At 37.7% G+C, this 19350-nt stretch overlaps 1 protein-coding gene across 7 annotated transcripts in view; it reads right to left on the bottom strand.

Annotated features, from left to right (window-relative positions):
* NPNT (nephronectin) overlaps nt 1-19350 on the bottom strand; it is a 77208-nt gene that overhangs the window by 15445 nt on the left and 42413 nt on the right. For 4 of the 7 annotated variants that reach the window (XM_037830389.1, XM_037830390.1, XM_037830391.1 and 1 more), the window contains 5 exons: nt 17685-17804; nt 16189-16308; nt 14556-14690; nt 14142-14264; nt 12307-12702 (listed from right to left, as the gene is read on the bottom strand). In XM_037830389.1, coding sequence (XP_037686317.1) covers nt 12307-12702; nt 14142-14264; nt 14556-14690; nt 16189-16308; nt 17685-17804 — 894 coding nt within the window. The remainder of the gene's footprint in view (nt 1-12306; nt 12703-14141; nt 14265-14555; nt 14691-16188; nt 16309-17684; nt 17805-19350) is intronic. The other 3 variants (XM_037830394.1, XM_037830396.1, XM_037830392.1) reach the window with 2 other exon arrangements.

The raw sequence follows: 19350 nt of genomic DNA, 5'->3' as shown, positions 1-19350 counted from the left end.
TGTACAAGAAAAACAAACCAATATAAGTAGAGAAAAACGAGTGACAAGAAATATTTCAATATGCTAACAGTGGTGGTCTTTGAGTATTGCAGAGGAAAGTCATCTTTTCTCAATTGCTAGTTTGTTTTATCTTTTGTAATCTGTATTTTTAGGAATGTCTATAGAAAGAAAAATGTTCTATTATGAAAGAAAAAAGTGTTCCCTAAAACATAGGAAAAAAGAGCATTCTGTCAGATCACATATACATACCTCTACCCCACAGCAACTATGCACCTGTAATTTATTTTTTGATTGCTCAAAGAGAACTTTGAATAGTTTGACACATGTTGTTTGATACATGCAGAAAATGTTAGTGAAAACAAATGACCAGCCTTGCCTGAAAAGAGAAGTATAACCTAGACACAGATACATGATTTTTCTAATTAATCTTCTCTGCTTCAAACTTTAGCTAGCATTCAATTTAAATACATAATACAAATTTTTATAAAAACACACATACTCCCTATGGCTGGGCCACAAATTCTTAGAATTAAAATGGTATAATTCTAGATATTTAAAAAGGCATAAGAGAAATACTAATAATATAATTCCTCCACTATCTGCCCATATATTCCTCCCATCTCTCCTCTCATCCATTCACTCATTTATGCAATATCAAGAAATAATTAATATTAATAAAAAAAAAAAGAAAAAATTACTGAGCATCACCTAGGAATGAGGCCCTGGGCTATGTGTTTGTTGTGAAGCAATGAACAGACATACCCTTGCCTTCAAGGAACACACTTCTACAGGTAAAGCAGACATCTACAATTTCCCTGGGTAATAAATGCTTTAAAGGAGAACTGGTGGATGCTATGTGAGCATGGAGGTGAGGGTTGGAGGAGCTGGCTAAGTCTCCATGATGAGGATGGCTATCATGAAAATCTTCTCTGAGAAGTGATGCATACACTAGGGCATGAAGGATGAGTTCCTGTGAAATAAGGTCTTGGAGAATTGAAAGAGCATGAAACTAAAACATCAATATAGCTGGAGAGGTTGTAAGAGGAGGGGCAGGGTGCAGGCAGAAGGGCACCTAATGAAATTGGAGATATAGGCAGACTGTGCAGGGCCTTTTTTTTTAAGCCTTGCAAATATTTTGGACTCTATCCTGGTGGAAACTGGAAGCTACTGAAGGATTTTAACCGAGGAGTGCCAAGACCAAGTTTGCATGTTAGTCACCATTCCAACTGTAGCACAGGGAGTGAACAGGAGGGAGGTAAGAGTGGATGCCAGAGGCCAGTCATGGCTGAAATTAACTTAAATTAAAGAATGTTCATTAACTCTTTAAAAGATTTATTTCCTAAAATATTTTCTTTCATTGGTCAGTGTTGCACCCTCTAAAGTATATTCTTGCTCATTGCTTCCTAAAACCTCTGCATGAAATGAAAGTAAAAGGGATGTACAGTTACCAAAGGCAGCTGACCACAGGATAAGAACTTGGTAGGGCTGGGTGAGGGGAAGGCACACTTTCATAAAGGCTGTGGTGCTCTGGGGCCAGCGAGAAAAATCAGCCCCACAAATAAGCAGGAACCTTCTTATAAGAAACCCTGGCCCAGCACTTTCTATTAAATAACTTTTCCCCAGAGATGTGACAGTATTAACACAGTATTTAATATTAACCTGTGGTCAGAAATGGGGCTTCCCAAATAGCCAACTGTATATTTTTTACCCAAAAGAAGCATTAAGAACAAGCATGGAGAAATAAATGTAAATATTACCATACACACCTCCCTTTGTCAGACTTCTTGCAAAGAGTAACTACAGCAAAATTTAAGCACTGTTTATTAAAGGTAAGTTTGAAAGTTCTGTTTCTGTTCTAAGATGGCTCCTGTGACGTTACCCAGGCCAGGGCTGACATTTGTTGTCAGGCTGAAAGATTAAAGATAACAATATCTTGAAGTATTTCTATGCTTTGGGGTTTAGTTCATTGATAAGAATGGTACATAACTTTAGTAATATCATGAAGGCTTCTTTTGGCAGCAGAACCTAGGATTTTTAGAGCCTACAAATGAACAATATTTGATGAAAGACAAGCATTTTATGAGTCTGTCTGTCTCTCTTTTTTGGCAGATGCAGAGCATACATATTATTGCATTAAATGATCACAAAGAAGCAAATAAAAGACTGGAAATGAGTTTCTGTAATTTCCTTAACTGCATTAGAGAACAATCTTAGCCATCTATTGATTACTAGCAAAAAGGAAAGGGTTGCTGGGTTCCACAGAAATAACCCTTTATTTCTCCAAGCTTTTATCCCACTGAAAGAATCTACAGTATTCTAAAGACACCTTTGGGCTGAGAGTAAAGAATAAAAATGGAAAAAAAAAATAGATCTCTGGTGAAAGGTAGAATGTAGACACAGCCACCCAGTAATGAGGCCAATTCTTATGACTCCCCTGTTTCTCCTTTCTTTATTGAAACTTTAATAAAGCTTCAGACTAACCGAAGTTCTGCCTGGAGCAATCCCAGGAGAACAGAATATCAAAAGGATATTCTTTTCTTTTCTAAGCACAACCATAAAGGTCATAGCATGACTTTTCCAGATCAAGGGAACCCTTGACAGGTTTTATTCTCTTTCCACCTTCTGAGCCAAAGTAACCATGAAGATCAGGCTCTGTCACAACTGAGTCCAGCAGAACAGAACAGAGGTAGTAGGTAGATTTTCTAAGAGGTCTCTTGGATTGAATGCAGCATGAATACCTTCTGGGATGGAGGTGAAGCCCACCAGGTTTAGGGGACAGGTGTCAATAGGCTCAGGCCAACAGAACCCATTTTATAGACAATATATAGCTTTTATCTCTGATATTCATCAGAATCATTATGTAAGTTTTCCATCTAGATAGATTCATCTCTGAAAATGCTGTTGCCACCAATTGCATGGTAAGGAAGTTGAGGTGATGATGTCTTTATTTTAACATCACAACTGTTCAGCCAGGGACACCTTAATGAAGGATGATATCCCAATTATTTGGTAATAAGTAAAGGATGTGCAAAGAAATGGATTTCTGTTTTCATTTTCTCTAATCATGTAAAAGCTCTCACTTGCAAATCAATTTGTTTGAAAAGGATCTGGTAGGCTAAAAATAACACAAACTCTCTAATGAACCATAATAAAAAGCATCAGAAAAATAAAAACCAAGATTTAGAACACGAAATAGGGATATGTTTTTAAAAGGGTTAAGTAGGAAATGCCATCATTACCATATAAATGAATTCAACAATAGTAGTAGTAATAGCTAATGTATATATATAGACAGAGAGTCCTTATTATGTGCCATGCACTACAGTAAGAGTTTTATCCACCCTCTCTTATTTAATTTTCACAACAATCCAGTGAGGTAGTTATAAGTATTATCCTCAACTTAAAGAAAAGGAAATAAAGGCATAGGAAGTTTTAGTAACAGTTCCCAAATCACAGAGTGGCTGTGAGCATAGTACTTTTAATTACAATGCTGTATTATAGTTATTTTTGAAACAAATGTTCATACGACCTTTTAAAGACTTGATTTCAGACTTTGGTCATGTTCACCAAGAATTCAATTTATACTTTCTAGAGAGAACTATTATTTTCTTGGAAACTTTCAGAATTCATAGTACAAGATCCTAACCTATAAGTAGCAGCAACTCACTCCCTCAAAACACTAGCAGAAATTTAATTTTCAGAGAGTTGTCAGGCATCTTCGCAGGGTCCCTCCAGGCGTTGATATTTACTAGAAAGCAAATTAGTTTGAGGACCTTGTCAACCCTCAGCAGAAACAATCTTTTCACTCACCATCATACAGGATCAGAAAAGAGACCACAGTATTTCCATGACTAAGAACACTGTGATCACTTTATCCACAGACTGTAAAATCTGTAGAAGAGAAATGAGGGAAAGACCTGGGGATAGCAAACAGCAAAGCAGTAATCAGTAAAAAGGGAAACAATTTTCTTCTTACTGCTTGGAACCCTGGAATTTCAACACTGTCATGTTCTATAATAACTTGGGCAACAGTGAGTCTAGTTCTCTGAAATAGCAACTCTAGGAGCAGAGCACCTCATACAATATTACATTATATTCCATAATCTCAATTCTGTAATACCTTTCCCCTTTAATTTATATGAGTAGACACATGCCTGGGCACAACTGCTACTTTATAAACATCCCACATTTGACTGATCCTGTCTCCAGTCACCACTTGGTTCTGCTGGGTTATTCCTACCCGTTAAGGTTCAGAGACCCCTGTTAACCTCAAAGTGTAGTCTGCAGAACAGAAGCATTTCCTGTGAGTTGGTCAGAAATGCAGAATCTTAGGTGCTACCCTAGACCTACTGAATCAGACACTCTATTTTAACAAGATTCCCACGTAATTTTTATGCATGCTAAAGACTGAGAAGTATTTCCCTAGAATGTCTGATTTATTAGTAAATGTGCTGTGGGGATCAGCAATCTACAATTTAAATAAGCCCTCTAGGTTGTTCTGGTTCAAATGGGCTTCTGGCAACACTTTGGAAAAAAATCTGCTGTCCAGCCCAAGTGATATGTTCCTAGCAGTAATCTAAGTTTCCTAGATAAAACTGGACATACCTGACATACTCAATTGTAAAGAAAATTTTGAGAGGTTAAAAATAGAAGTTAATAAAACCTTTAATGAATTTTTAAAAACCAGTATGTTTTAAATAAAATTAACATGAGTAAAAATCAGAATTCCCTGGGGTACATTTTCAAAACACAATACTCCCTCCCTCTCCTGCTGGGAAGAGTGGGATTATATTACTTCTGTCCCCTTCTCTTAAGAAATTACTGCAGTAACAAATAACTGTCACCGATGACAGCAGTTGGAAAGATTAAAAATCACTGCATGAGGACATTAAAAAGACAATTAATATCACCCCGAATGTCATAAACAGGGTATCTATGGTTACTATTTTAGACTTTCTCTTCTTTCTTCCAGAATTTCAAATTGTTTCAGGATAAAAGACCATAATCTGAAATAACTTTGATCATTTGGGGAAAGACTATCAGAATGAACAAATGAAATTCAGCTAGTTCAAGCATAAGAAGAATTATTTGGAGAGAATGAAAAGAAAACTGCTCCAAATATAGAATTCCACTTCACTCCATTCAAGTATTTTTGAGGGCTTACAGTTTGAGGGAAAAATATCTGGAGATTAAATAGCTGCCCATAAATCTGAAATACAACATACCTGGCAATGAGGAAATATTTCAGATTACAAAACCATGTTTTAAAAAAGAAACTGGCTCTGGGAAGAACATGGAGGCACAGAGAGAGGAGTGGAAGCTAGTTTTAACCCCTGTAACAACTAATAAAAAAACAGGAACAATCAGCAAATAATCTAGAATAACTGCAGGGGGACAAACGTGACTGTCCACTCATCATACACCAAGCTGAACTGGGAGGAATGCCTGAGATCGCAGCATAAAATCTGTAAGTAAAAACTGCGGATCCAAGCCGGGAGCCCCCTCCCCCCATGGCCCGAACTGCAAAGCCTCATGGTGCTAGAGAGCAGCACTCTCTGAGCAAGCTAATATAGCTCAGTTGAGCTCCAACTGGGGTTTTAATTAACAAATGTGGACTGCTCAGTACAAGCTATGAATCCCCAACAAGCAGACAGAGGCTTTTGGTGACAAATGACCCTGTAGAGCAGGAGGGTGGCCACGGACTGGCCCTGAAGGGGACTTTCTGTCCCTTTTTCAGCTCAGTGGAGAAAGCCTCAGCCATTTTCAGTTCCCAGCACTCTGACTCAGACAAGGGTGGAAATAGCACAGGCAGAGAGACTATTCAAATGTAAATGACCTCTCCCTAGGGGGTTTATCTTCCCTAAGAGGAGGAAGGTGGTGCCAAGCTCTACTGCTTGCCTTCCATTCAGAATCAGACCCCAGAGCCTAGGGGAAAACAGCCACAGACCACACATCCTTACACCAGTTGGGAGGTACAGGCTGACAGGTGCCACCTGCTGGGCAGAAAAGCACAGTGACCTGAGGCCTTACAGGGCGTATCAATCTTCTAAGACACACCCTTAGGGAAACCAGGGATACTATTCCCTCATTCCAAGACCCGAGCCCATTCTGGTCTGGGAAAACCTGATTGGAGTAACCAAGAAACCAGATGCCTAGACAACAGAAAACTACAACCTACACTAAGAAAAACGAAGTTATGGCCCACTCAAAGGACAAACTTACACTTCAGCTGAGATACAGGAATTTAAACAACTAATGCTAAATCAATTCAAAAAGTTTAGGGAAGATAGAGCAAAAGAGATGAAGTGTATAATGAAAACACTGCACATACATAACACAGAAATTGAAAGTTTGAAAAAACAACTGGCAGAATCTATGCAAATGAAAGGCACAACACAAGAGATGAAAGACACAATGGAAACATACAACAGCAGGTCTCAACAGGCAGAAGAAAACACTCAGAACTGGAGAACAAGACACCTGCAAGCCTACACACAAACAAACAGATAAAGAAAAGAATGGAAAAAATATGAATAACATTTCCGGGAATTGAAGGACAACATGAATACAGGAATATATGTGTCATTGGTGTCCCAGAATGAGAAGAGAAGGAAAAAGGGGCAGAAGCAATAATAGAGGAAATAATCAATGAAAATTTCCCATCTCTTATGAAAGACATAAAATTACAGATCCAAGAAGTGCAGCATACCCCAAACAGAATAGATCTGAATAAGCCTATGCCAAGACACTTAATAATCAGATTATCAAACATCAAAGATAAAGAGAGAATCCTGAAAGCAGCAAGAGAAAAGTGATCCATCACATACAAAGGAAGCTCGATAAGACTATGTGTGGATTTATCAATAGAAACCATGGAGGCAAGAAGGAAATGGGGTAATATATTTAAGATACTGAGAGAGAAAAACCACAACCAAGAATCTTATATCCAGCAAAACCATCCTTCAAATATGAGGCAGAGCTTAAAATTTTCTCTGACAAATAGACAATGACAGAGTTTGTGAACAAGATACCTGCTCTACAGGAAACACTAAAGGAAGCACTGCAGACAGAAAGGAAAAGACAGGAATGAGAGGTTTGGAAAACAATTTTGGGAGATAGTAGCACAGCAATGTAAGTGTACTGAACAAAGATGACTGTGAGTATGGTTAAAAGAGGAAGGTTAGGACCATGTGGGGCAGCAGAATGAAAGATGAAAGATAAAGACTGCAACTGTATACTCAGTGAAACCTAGGGTGCTCAGTGAATGTAAAAAAGGTACAAATACGTTTTTACATGCAGTAGAACAAATGAATGTCAACATTGCAAGGTGTTAAAAATAGGATGGGATTGGGGGAAAAATACAATCAATGCAAACTAGAGACTATAATTAATAGAAACATTGTATTATGCTTCCTTTAATGTAACAAAGGCAATTAATATACCAAAGCTAAACGCATATGGTGGGGGGGGGGGGGCGGGCACAGGGGAAAGGTATGGGACTCCTGACATCGATGATGGTGTTTCACTCTACATTCTACTTTATTAATGCTATCTTTCCTTTTGTTGCTTTCTAGCTGCCATGGTTTCTTTTCTCTCTCTCTTTTTTTCTTTTCCTATGTCTCTATACCTTCTTTGACTCTTCCTCCTTCTTTTTGGAAGAAATGGAGGTGTCCTTATATAGATAGTGATGATGGTGGTGAATACATAAATATGTGACTATACAGGGAACCATAGTGTGTGAACAAAACTTTCTTAAAAAACAATGGGTTGATGAAGAAACCCTGAGGGCACTATATTGAGTGAAATAAGACAGACACATAAGGACAAATATTGCAGGGTCTCACCGATATGAACTAATTATAATATGTACACTCATAAACATGAAATATAAGTTATCAGGATATAGAACAAGGCTAAAGAATGGGGAGCAGTTACTTATTTATGAGCAGAATGTTCAACCAGGGTGAATTTAAACGTTTGGAAATAGACAGAGGTGATGGTAGCACATTGTGAGAATAACTAACAGCGATGAATGGTGCGTGAGGTGGTGGAAAGGGTAAGCTCAGAGTCACATTATGTCATTAGAAGGAAAGTTGGAGGTTAAAAGATGGAAATGTATAAAACAGTGAATCTTGTGGTGGACAATGTCTGTGATTAACTGCACAAATATTAGAAATCTCTCTCATGAACTAGAACAAATGTATGACACTATAACTAGACGTTAATAATAGAGGGGCATATAGGAAAAAAATATATAACTACTGCAAACTATATACAACAGTTAGTAGTATTTTAACATTCTTTCATCAACAGTAACAAATGTACTATACCAAAACTATGAATCAATAATGGGGGGGTGATTAGGGGTATGGGATGATTTGAGTTTCCTTTTTCTGTCTTTATTTCTTCTCTGGAGTAATAAAAGTGTTCTAAAAATTGAAAAAAAAAAAAAGTAGTGATGGATGCACAGCTGTATGATGGTACCATGGGCAACTGATTGTACACTTTGGATCTTTGGATAATTGTATGGTATGTGAACAATCTCAAAAAGGAAAGGAAAGGGAAGGGAAGGGAAGGGAAGGGAAGGGGAAGGGGAAAGGGAAAGGGAAAGGGAAAAGGGAAAGGAAAGGAAACAAAACAAAAGAAAAGAAAAGAAAAGAAAAGAAAGAAACTTCCTTTGTAATCAGTATCAGATCAGACCTTACATTAGGTAGATCTTTGGATCCCAGAGTTTAAACAGATTTGGAAAACAAAGAATGCTTAAAGGACAAGACAAACAGATTGCTAAGAAAACATTATCTCAAAGAAAAGATTAAAGGAACAGAAATTACTGAGCCCAAAGGAGAAACAGTTGGGTAATTTCCTGAGAAAATCCCTTGAGTACACCGAGTATGGGGTCTGGAGACAAGAACCAGCTGTATCCATCACCCTTGAGGACCTGACAGTACTAAAGGGGGGTAAACCATAGTCTCATGAATGCAGGTGAAATATAAAAACATCCCAGTAGTGGATGGGTTACTGGAAGAGACTTTATTCATGTTAGAGATTTTGGATAACTGGGATGATTTAATAGAGACTTTATCAGGGAATCACACTTCTGTTAATCACTTAATGTTGATTTAAATGGAAACTTTTAGGCCCCAAATTAAAATGCCAAAAAGGCTATTATAACTATCACATCTGAACTGCTTACTTGAAGTTTAAATAACTTTTTTTGTTGTTTTGGACTCCTTCCTTTTGTGTTGGTAGTAAAAGGACAAACAACTCCAGTCTGGGCCAATATCAATGATACTTTGTTTATACTTAAAGGACACATTGTTTTAAGGAGTTGTTTCTTAAATCTTTCTTACAGTAAATAATTTGTGTACCGTCACACAGGCCAGATTTCAAATAATAAAAGCATAGAGTAAAAATGCTTTAATTTTTCATTATCTCTGAATTGATATCATTTTCCTTCTCATAAACATTGATTGTTCTAATTTGATAATCTACTGTGACAATACCAATCTCCAAAAGGCAGGGAGGGAGAGAGGTAGGCGAGAAGAGAGAGAAAGAAAAAAAATAGTAGAAAGGCAATTTAAAAAAGCTCCTCATAATATAAAAATAAGAAACAATCAGAAAAGAATATATTTTTTCAATTCATAAAATCATATTAAATAAGTTATTACATTTAATTAGCTCTTCTATTGAAATTTGATGATTTGATAATAAAATAATGCTTCTTTATTCTAAAAAGCTATGAGTAATCTATTCATTCATTCCTTTATTTAACAAATAATGTTTAAGGGCCAATTACATGCCAGGCATCATTCTAGGTTCAAGGGATACACCAATGAACAGAACAAAGACCTCTGTCCTCAAGAAGCTTATATATTAAATAAGGAGCGATGAATAATAGATATAATAAATAAGTAAATAGTGTAGCATATTAGAAGGGGATAAGTGCTATAGAGAAAAGACAAAACAGGAGAGAAAAGTGAGATCAGGAATGCTGCTGGCGATTGGGGGAGCTCATGGAATAGGAAGGGAGGTCAGAGTAGCCTCAGTGATGAGATGACTTGAGCAGAGAGGTGAGGAAGTCAGCCAGGCTGGCACCCTGGGGAGGAGCACGCCAGGCAGGGGAGCAGTTGGAGCAAAGATCCCAAGGTGGGAGAACTTTGAGGAACAGTGAGGAGGCAAGTGTGGCCAGAGTGGATTGAATGAGGGGAGGGTACCTGGAGATGAGACCATTTAGTACTTTGCAAGCCATCATGAAGGCTTAGAACTGTATTAAATGAAGTGGGTGCCTTTGCAGAGCTCTGCTCAATGAAGCGACCTTTATGTTTTAAAAATCACTCTGGTTGCTGAGTTGAGAACAGACTACAGAGGGGCAAGGGTAGAAGCAGGGAAACCTGCTGAAAGCCACTGCAGTGCAGCTCCACGGTTTCTCACCCATGATTCTGAAACCCACAAGCTATTTCCATAAAGCATTAGGCAGGAAAACTAACCTACAAGTATAATTTCCTATGAGCAAAATAAGGCAAACAACTTTAGATTAAGCAGTTCTGGCTGTTTTGACCTCTTTTGTATGATTTGAGCAAGACATCAAGCTGAACATCAAAAATGCTTAAACTGCATGAGACGTAAAAGTTTCTTCTGACTCTCACCAAATCTGAACTAGATAACTATGTTCTCAGGTCCTGCCTTTTTCAATGTTTCTATTTTTATGCCAAGCAAATGTGTAACTAGACAAACAATCTAATGAGTAAAAGAAGTATCTCTACTTTAATTTGTGTTTCCCATGCTTGGGTGTGTTGAGACTTGCCAAAAGTGATCGCTTTTGTTTCCCAGACAATTTGGATCTTAGGCTTCCCAAAGGGATACTTGAGAATTGCACTGTCATAAAAGATGAGCAGTCTTTGTGGTCGCCTGAGATACTCCAAACCGGGGCTTAGAATCTCAGCAACCTTTCCCCTCCTCTTCCTAAACCTAAGGAAAATACTAGTATCTTTTGTCCAGCTTAGTCCTAAGAAATTACACCATCCTCTTGCCACTTTTGGAAAGATCTAGAAAAGCAAGGATAGGAAGTTAACATTTCATGCCTGTTGGTCAGCCGGACCCAACGAGGCAGCTTTTCTGAAACTGTGGTTCCCAGATCGGGCTGATCTTCAGCATCACCTGGGACACTTGCTAAACTCAGTTTGCAGCTTAAAAAAGGGGGGTGGTGGCGTCCAGAAGAGGCTCGTAGGTCCTTCTTCAGGTGACTGTCAAGGTTTCTGACCCACATATTCTAAAAATAACATGACTCCAATCACTTCAGAAAACACCAAAGTAGTCCAGCTTCTCTAACAAAATGATGACATGAATTAGCATTAGCAGAAATGCTTTCATGAATTCAGAACTCACTTTTATTCTAATTTGTTTTCCAAATGAGGGAGGAAATGGAACGTGTATCACTTTAAAGAGCACTGTTTACCAATACTGACTTACCTGCATTCCCACAAGCAAGACATTTCTCATACCACCCTTTACCCACTCATTAAAAATCTGGGAGTCCTTAATCTAATCCAGCTCCAGTCTACATCTACCTATCAGTTTACAGCAAATACAGCTGTCCACCTTCTGTCATCTGTGGCTGCCTTGAAACTCCATTTATTGGCTGTTTATTACTTACGTTTTGCTACTTCTTACTTCTGTGGCTCTGCTGTGCCGTTCTCTTTCTCTATAAGGCCTCCCTTTGTCCATCCCCTTTGCCGAGCAAACCATCATTTCACTCTGGAAGCTTTCCCTGTCTACTCTGTGCCCACAGACTGATTAAGCACCCTTCTCTCTGTCCCCATGTCCCACCTAAAACTCTCCCACTGCCCCTGACACAGTACTACAGTTATCTTCTGGGTGACTCTCTTTCCCATCAAACTGGGACCTTTTCTGTTTAGTCTTTGTAAACCCAATGTCTACCCTTAAACACACTCAAAATGTTCCCTGATGGAAAGAATGAACAGTTGGATTAAAAGTAAAATGCCACAGATGTAGTAAGTTCCCCAACTCTTGAGAGTTTGCAAGTAAATCTGAACATGTTAGAATTCCCATTCTGGATAGGAGCTGTGATGTACTATATATATAACTTCATGGTATCCCTTTCATTTCTACACATATTCTCTCTAATTGGCTCTTTGTACAGCTCTTTATATTTATCAACAGGGAAATACAACTTTCTAGTTTATACAGCTAATTCTCTTTATAACTTTGACTCTTATTCAAGGAATGGCTATGGATGAAGGGTTATCATAAATGACATGTAAAAAATGTCCACATTTATTGACTTACTGAACACATCTCCTCTGGGTTTCTGAGGATCTGTCTGTATCCTGTTGTCGACTGTAATCCCTCTTGGAGGTGTACTGGCAGCTGGTGCTACAGTTGTCATTCTGGTGGTTGGCCTTTCTGGGGTTGGTGGTGGTGGAGGGGTTCCGAGCTCTGTCGGGGGTGGTGGGGGTGGAGGTTGGGTAGGCTGTGGTGTTGGCTTTGGGGTAGGTCTTGGTGTTGGCTTAGAAGTGGGTCTGTCAGTAATGACTGGAGGAATGTATGGTGTCTTCAGAGGCCACCTAGTACTTCCAACATCAGGAATCAAATTACTGTGTCCTCCATCACCCTTTAAAAAGGTATCATTTCCCCTTGGTATATGAATCGGACCTGAAGGCTCAATCATGACTTTTGGAATATCTGAAAACGTCAAAAGATTTAAATTAGTGTGTCACTCTCTCTTCTTTGGAAGTAAAACATCAACTGTAAAAACAAACATACAAACATCTCATACCAACTAGGTTTACTTTTCACATTTAGAATATTCCTGTACTATAAGTCAGGATGCTTCCTAAATAACAAATGTGAGTGCATGCTATATACATACATATATATACACACACACATAAGTCATATAAGTACATTAATACAAACGTATATCCATCCCTTGGATTTGGGCAAAAAATATATTGGTGTTTCTGGAGTGAATATGTATTACTTGAAAAACAAAATGTTGTAAATATTTATAAAGTGGATACAGACTACAACCAGTGTGATTTTTAAAACTGCACAGTGAGGAAGAGAACAGAAGCTTTCTGAGTTGTTGTTTTTTAATATGAGAAATGCATATTCAGAATCTATGTCAAATGTCCCCATGCTACATGAATATTATAAAATCGTGTTTAAAATTGTCTAAAGACTAATACTTTTCTCAGCTGTACTTTATCAAAATTCAACTAGTATTTTGAGTAAATGTTCTACATATTATTTTATAGTTGGTTTTCCTTCCCTCTTACTAATTTATACAATTGCTTTAAAAGATAAATTTTCAGAGTTCACCATAATTATCTGTGGAATCTTTTTCCTTGACAATGTTTACCAAAACAAAACAAAACAAAACTCCAATATTTAATCTGCCTGGAATGATATACTCCAGACCAGGAATGACTATATGCCCCTATAAAAATCTCTTAATCCCCACAATTCTATGACCCATGATTTTCAGAAAATATTTTACTCAGGAAAATTTTTTAAATTATGTACTTCCATGTGAAATCTATGCTCAGTTGTGGCTTTCAGTTTGCAAAACTTTCATCTTGAAGGTTATGGGTTTTTTTTTTTTTCCATGCTTATCTACTAACATTGCAACTTACAAGCCAAATATAGCTTATAAAATTTTAAAAAGAAAAACAGTTCTGAAAGTAGAGAACATAAAGATGAAAATGATGTCTTAAAAATGGGATTGGGAGACAAAAAACAGAGAAACAAAAAATGTGGAACATATTCAGATTATCCCACTATCAAAACCTAATGTCAACCAATACGTATTTCCCATTTTAACGAAATTAAATTTTCAGGGAAGGCTCTTTAATTTCTTCCCAGATAAAGGGAAGCTATTGAAAGGTTTTAATCATGGGAATTTGATGCTTTTAATATTAGAATGCATATTAAATCTTTAATTTTTAAAAATACCTGAGCCAATGTATTTATTGTTTGTGGAAAGCACAAACTACCATTACTAGCTATGAAATTTATATTTCTGTGATAAAAACATTGTTTCCTGTCTTCCCTCACAAACGCCTTTCTGTAGCCCTATATTTCCTCCTGGAATTTAGAGCTGGAAGAGAAGTGTTACTCACACACACAACTTAGCCCGTCGCCCTGGTATCCTTCTTTACATTTACACTTGTAGGACCCATGTATGTTGTAACATTGAGCATGGCTGCTGCACTGATGCAGACCAAGGGAGCATTCATCTATATCTGCATCAGGAAGAGGGAAAAGAAAGGGTTTACTTGGGAGATAAATAGGATGACATGAAAAATACATACAGTTTCAAAAATCACTTTTTTTCCCAACATGAAGATCCATGTAAAATTGGCAGATAAACGGAAGAAATGTGGATCCAGAACTATCAGTGGTTCAACTGGACTTTGTCTGTCTGCTTAATGGCAACACATGCCCCCACCCTGACATCCCAGCAATCACCAGAGTTAAGAGACCTTTCAGCACTGTGAGAAGAAACAAACAAAGCAATGGTGGAGTTTCATTACCATGACACTGGTATTTGCCTCCAATGTACATGAGGTCGAATCCTTCTTGACACTTGCAGATGTAACTTCCGAAAGTATTGACACACTGCCTGAATCTAGGGCAGGAGGCTCTTCCTGTAGCACATTCATCAATATCTAGAAACACAAGCAACATCTTAGGAGGAGAAAAGGAATATTCAGATGGAGTAGATTTCACAATTAAAAACTGAAGTGCCTGCACATGGTTGCCTGAAACACAAAAAGATCATCATAAATGTTATATAGCTGGTTGGCCCCATGGGCAACGCTAATTCCACATCTCCATATTTCAACTATCCTCCTAACCCAAGACGCTTTTCTCTTGTGCCTTTATCCAGCTAGTTGCTTGGACTAGAAACATGAGTTCTCCTTAACAATTCTCTTTCTCATAACTGCCAAATCACCAAGTCCAGTTAATTCTACCTCTCAAAATTTATTTGCATCTATCTACTCTTCTCTTCACCCATTACCACTTCCCCAATCCAAGCCACCATCTCCTGTAGGATAAGAAGATAAGAACTTCTAATCTGGTCTCTGTTGTCAATTTTACTCCCTCCAAAACATTCCCCACCCAGTGTCTATGATCTTGCTAAAACACAGATCTGTTTCCACATGCTTTCTGAATGAAATCCACACTCTTTACCACATCCCTGAAGTACCTGGTCCCAGTCTACCTCACCCATTGCTTTCAAACCACAATCCCTCGTGTTCACTCTGCACTTCAGCCATGTTGCTCTTCTTTCTTTAAAAAACCTCAAATAAGCTAAGCTCTCTTTCACTGCAATGCCCTGAAATGGAATTCCCCTGCTTGCCTTTCTGGTTCTTCACATAGCTCTTCCTCCAGTTCTTACTACAGGGATTTCTCCAGTCACTGTTTTCTAAAGGAGACCCTTCCTGTTTCGCTCTCTCAGTATCTCATGCAAGCACTTAGTACAAGTTGTAATTTTATTGGGCATTTGTTTCTTTTCTGTTTCCTTTGTGAGGATCAAAATCATATCTGCTTTGTCCATCACTCTATATACCTAGCAATTAGCAGTGGCTGGAATATAGAAAATACTCTTGAAATATCTGTTGAGTGACCAAATATCTCCATTCATTGATTGCTTACTATATGCTAGGTTCTGTGCTAAGCTCTTTGCATATATGATCTCATTCAATCCTCACAATGGTTCTGTGTGTCATTACTCCCATTTGAGAGATAAGGAAGTCTCTTGCCTAAGGCACAAATCTAGTCTATGGCAGAGCCAGGTCTGAAATCAAAGCCCAGACTCTTAATCATTGCCTTCCTAATGTACAGGGAAAAAAAAATCTAACCCTTGTAGCACAACACATATAATTTATCCCTGTCTGCCTGGGCAGCTTCATCATTCTCCCCACCCTTTTGCCCCTTACATTGCAGAAATACTGAGTCCTTCGAGTTTTCCTGAACATGCTGCTCCCCTTGAACTTCAGCGCCTTTGAACACGTGAGTTTCTCTGCCTGGAGCTTCCTCCTGCCCCTCATCCTCAGGTTTACTGCCTTTTATTTTTTATTTTTTCCTCACTCCCACCACCATTCACTTTCTTCCTTTATCCCAGAGTGGCTGCTCACAGAAATGCCTGATTTTACAACTCACCCACACAGGTCCTCCCATCAGGAGCCAACTGCAGGCCAGGAGAGGGGCACTGGCACCGGATCTGTCCTTTTACAACATCACAGCCATACTGACAGTTTGCCATAGAGCACGTCAGGGCACCTGGAACGAGACCAGCTGGCTAACTCAGACAGAAAAGGAACAGACTCTGTAACTGAAATGAATATGTTTTTCACTTGTCCTGAGATTAGTGACACTGAATCAACAATGAAGACAGAGAGGCCGCAAGTATGAGGGTGAGAGACAAAAGGGCACACGCACACATACTCAGGGATTATTAAGAAGGAGTAAACAAGCCCTGTTATCCTCTGAGATGATTTTGAGGAGTTAGAAAGCAAATATAAAACTTCTTCCCATGTAGATTATCTGGAAAATTTTCCAGTGGCCAAGGAAAGTGGAGAATTGAGGTATTTTTTTAGATCATTCAAGCGACATGCTGTTCTTAACTAAAAGCATCCAAGTAAATGTCTCAACTGCCTGTATAATTTCTCCAGGGACAGCAGAAGGTTTCCATTGAGTTGCACAATGGAACAGGATTCTAGCAACACTACTACATGTTGTTAAATGTATACACCATTCCAAAACTTCCAGGCTATGTTTATGCAATCGCAAATAAAATTATCTGACCCTGTTGGTTTTATAAAATGCAACCCAGTTAACTGACAATTCAGTGAAAATAAGAATCAAGTCATCAGCTGTCTGATATCATATAAACACAACGTTTATGTTCAGCCTGCAGAGAGTTTTAGAGAATCATCCATCTTATAAACACACCCAAATGAGTGTAGGTAACACTGTATATTTATCTCTTAGCAAGATATACATGAAATCTACTTTTCTGTTATAATCATTTTTTTTCCATTTAAAGGTTTTTTTTCAAAAAGGAAGAAAATCAATCTTTAGACTTTTGCAAGGAAATGTAAAAAAATTTTTTTTTTTTAAAAAGGAGGTGTTTGTGAATAATTTATAATCACTCGACAGACGTGATGGATACTCTACCAGCAAATAGCTTAATGTCCATTCTTATGGAGAGCACAATAGTCCTCAACTAGTCCCTAATATTCTTTTTCTACCTGGAATAGTTCTATGTCCAGATAGAAGACAGGGAAAACCCTTTTGGGAGAGACATTAGGAAATATACTGAGTCTTGTGATTCTTGTTCTAAATACCATTTCCAAATCAAATTAACATTGCTACCCATGGTCAAAGAATGTTACACATGTAAAACAGGTACCTTTAATTTTGATTTTCAATTCCTCAGGCATGCACACAAACACACACACATCCTGTTTAGGAGGGCCTGAGAGGCCACTTTCATAAGGGCAGACTACCAGAGAAAAACATGAAATCAAGGCCAAAACACTTATAAAACAGGATTCTTGGTGAACAATCAAATGTACGATTTGTTTTGCATGACTGCGTGGTATGTGAATATAGCTCAATGAATTAAAAAAAAAAAAACAGGATTCTTGACATACTTGAGCAGGACCCATCTGGCATGAGCATATATCCGTTGAGACAGTAGCATTTGTAGCTGCCGTAAGTGTTCATGCACCTGTGCTTACAGGGCCGTGGCTTCAGGCCACACTCATTTAGATCTGAAAAGAACGGGGCATGAAGTGGACAAATCACAAAACTTCAGCATTAATGTAAAACATTTAAAATACTCTTCTATATTGGAGAATGAGGGAGAAAAGTGGGTCGAGCTATTATACTAAGTCATTTATATAAGAAATAGATCTTGTTCATGCAATCTTAATTTGAATCCTGATTACACGAGGGGCAACCAAGAGTTTTCTATCGGATGTTACCAAAAGACTTAAAACAGTGAGAAGGCCACATGAATTTCTGGGGCTTGAATTGTGTAGTGCATGTGACACCTAGAAGGATTCTCCCCACAGACGCCTGCCCATCTTCTCATCCCTAGAAAGAATAGCATATTAACCTCCTCATGGAGATGCTCTATCAGACATTATCTATCTGGCTGCCAATGGCCTCAAAATATCAGGATTCAACTTGTAGATTCATTCCTGACAATGCAATCTCACTCTTTCAATTTTTTCCTTTCTCTGTTTAAAGAGAAGACCACATGAGCCTATTTTACTTTATAGAAAATACACGGATTTTAGAACATTAGAATGCTTTGACCTTCCTAAAGGAAAGCTAAATTTTCAGAGGATAAGAGCTGCATGAATTAGAGTGATCATTACTGTTTTTTTCATCTTCAATCTTGTAGCTTCTAAACTGATCTCAGATTAAATGAACTTAAAAACTCTCTAAGATATTTTCACTCATTCAGCAGTTAAGAACAGCATATGGAAATACTAATGGACAATACATAATGGACTATCATTATGCATTTTAGATTTATTGGTTTAAATATCAATCTTAAATGAATTAATGAACTTCACATTATGTAAATTTTCCAATCCAAGTGGAACACTGCCTCAAGTGAACATAAAACTCATAACAAATAAATACTGAAATAGTAATGCCCAAAACATGGACTTCATTACAAAGAAATGTGATCACATGTTTATTTTATCTGGAAACACCAGCCTGAGCACCTGACTAGCATACTTTGTCTATCAATCCATATCATTGAATCAGAAATATAGATTTTAAAATACCTAGGTATGAAGTTTTCAAATCTAATCATTTAAATCTAACATGCCTGTTTATTAGAAATCTATATATTTCATTTAGCTAAACTACAAAGTTATATTTTATATTAAAATCACCAAATAATTATTGAATCTAAAAATTTTTTCATATCCAACTAACTATCCAACTCTTTTTTTCTTACCCTTACCACATGTATAAGTGGATCCTCAGTTGGGCACAGACTGGGAAAGTTAAATGAATAAACCAGATACTTTGGTTAACTTCTACGCTTCTCTTCAATTCTCTACTTTATTGCCTCTTACCCAGACTAGGGTATTCCTAACAGAATCGCTTTTTAAAATATTTCAGAAGAAATTTTCCTCATGGAACATGCTTTGCAGATTATACTATGAAAAAAAAATTGATTTCTCTCTCTGTTAAGTGAAGTAAACAAGATTAAATCAAGGAGAAAAGACTGGGAAAGGAATACTCTCCCCTTCCCATATTCTTTTACCTTGCATTTCAATACATATTAAAAAT

The sequence above is a fragment of the Choloepus didactylus genome, chromosome 3 (assembly GCF_015220235.1).
Source record: "Choloepus didactylus isolate mChoDid1 chromosome 3, mChoDid1.pri, whole genome shotgun sequence".
NCBI lineage: Eukaryota > Metazoa > Chordata > Mammalia > Pilosa > Megalonychidae > Choloepus > Choloepus didactylus.
This window is presented reverse-complemented; position numbering and strand designations above follow the sequence as displayed.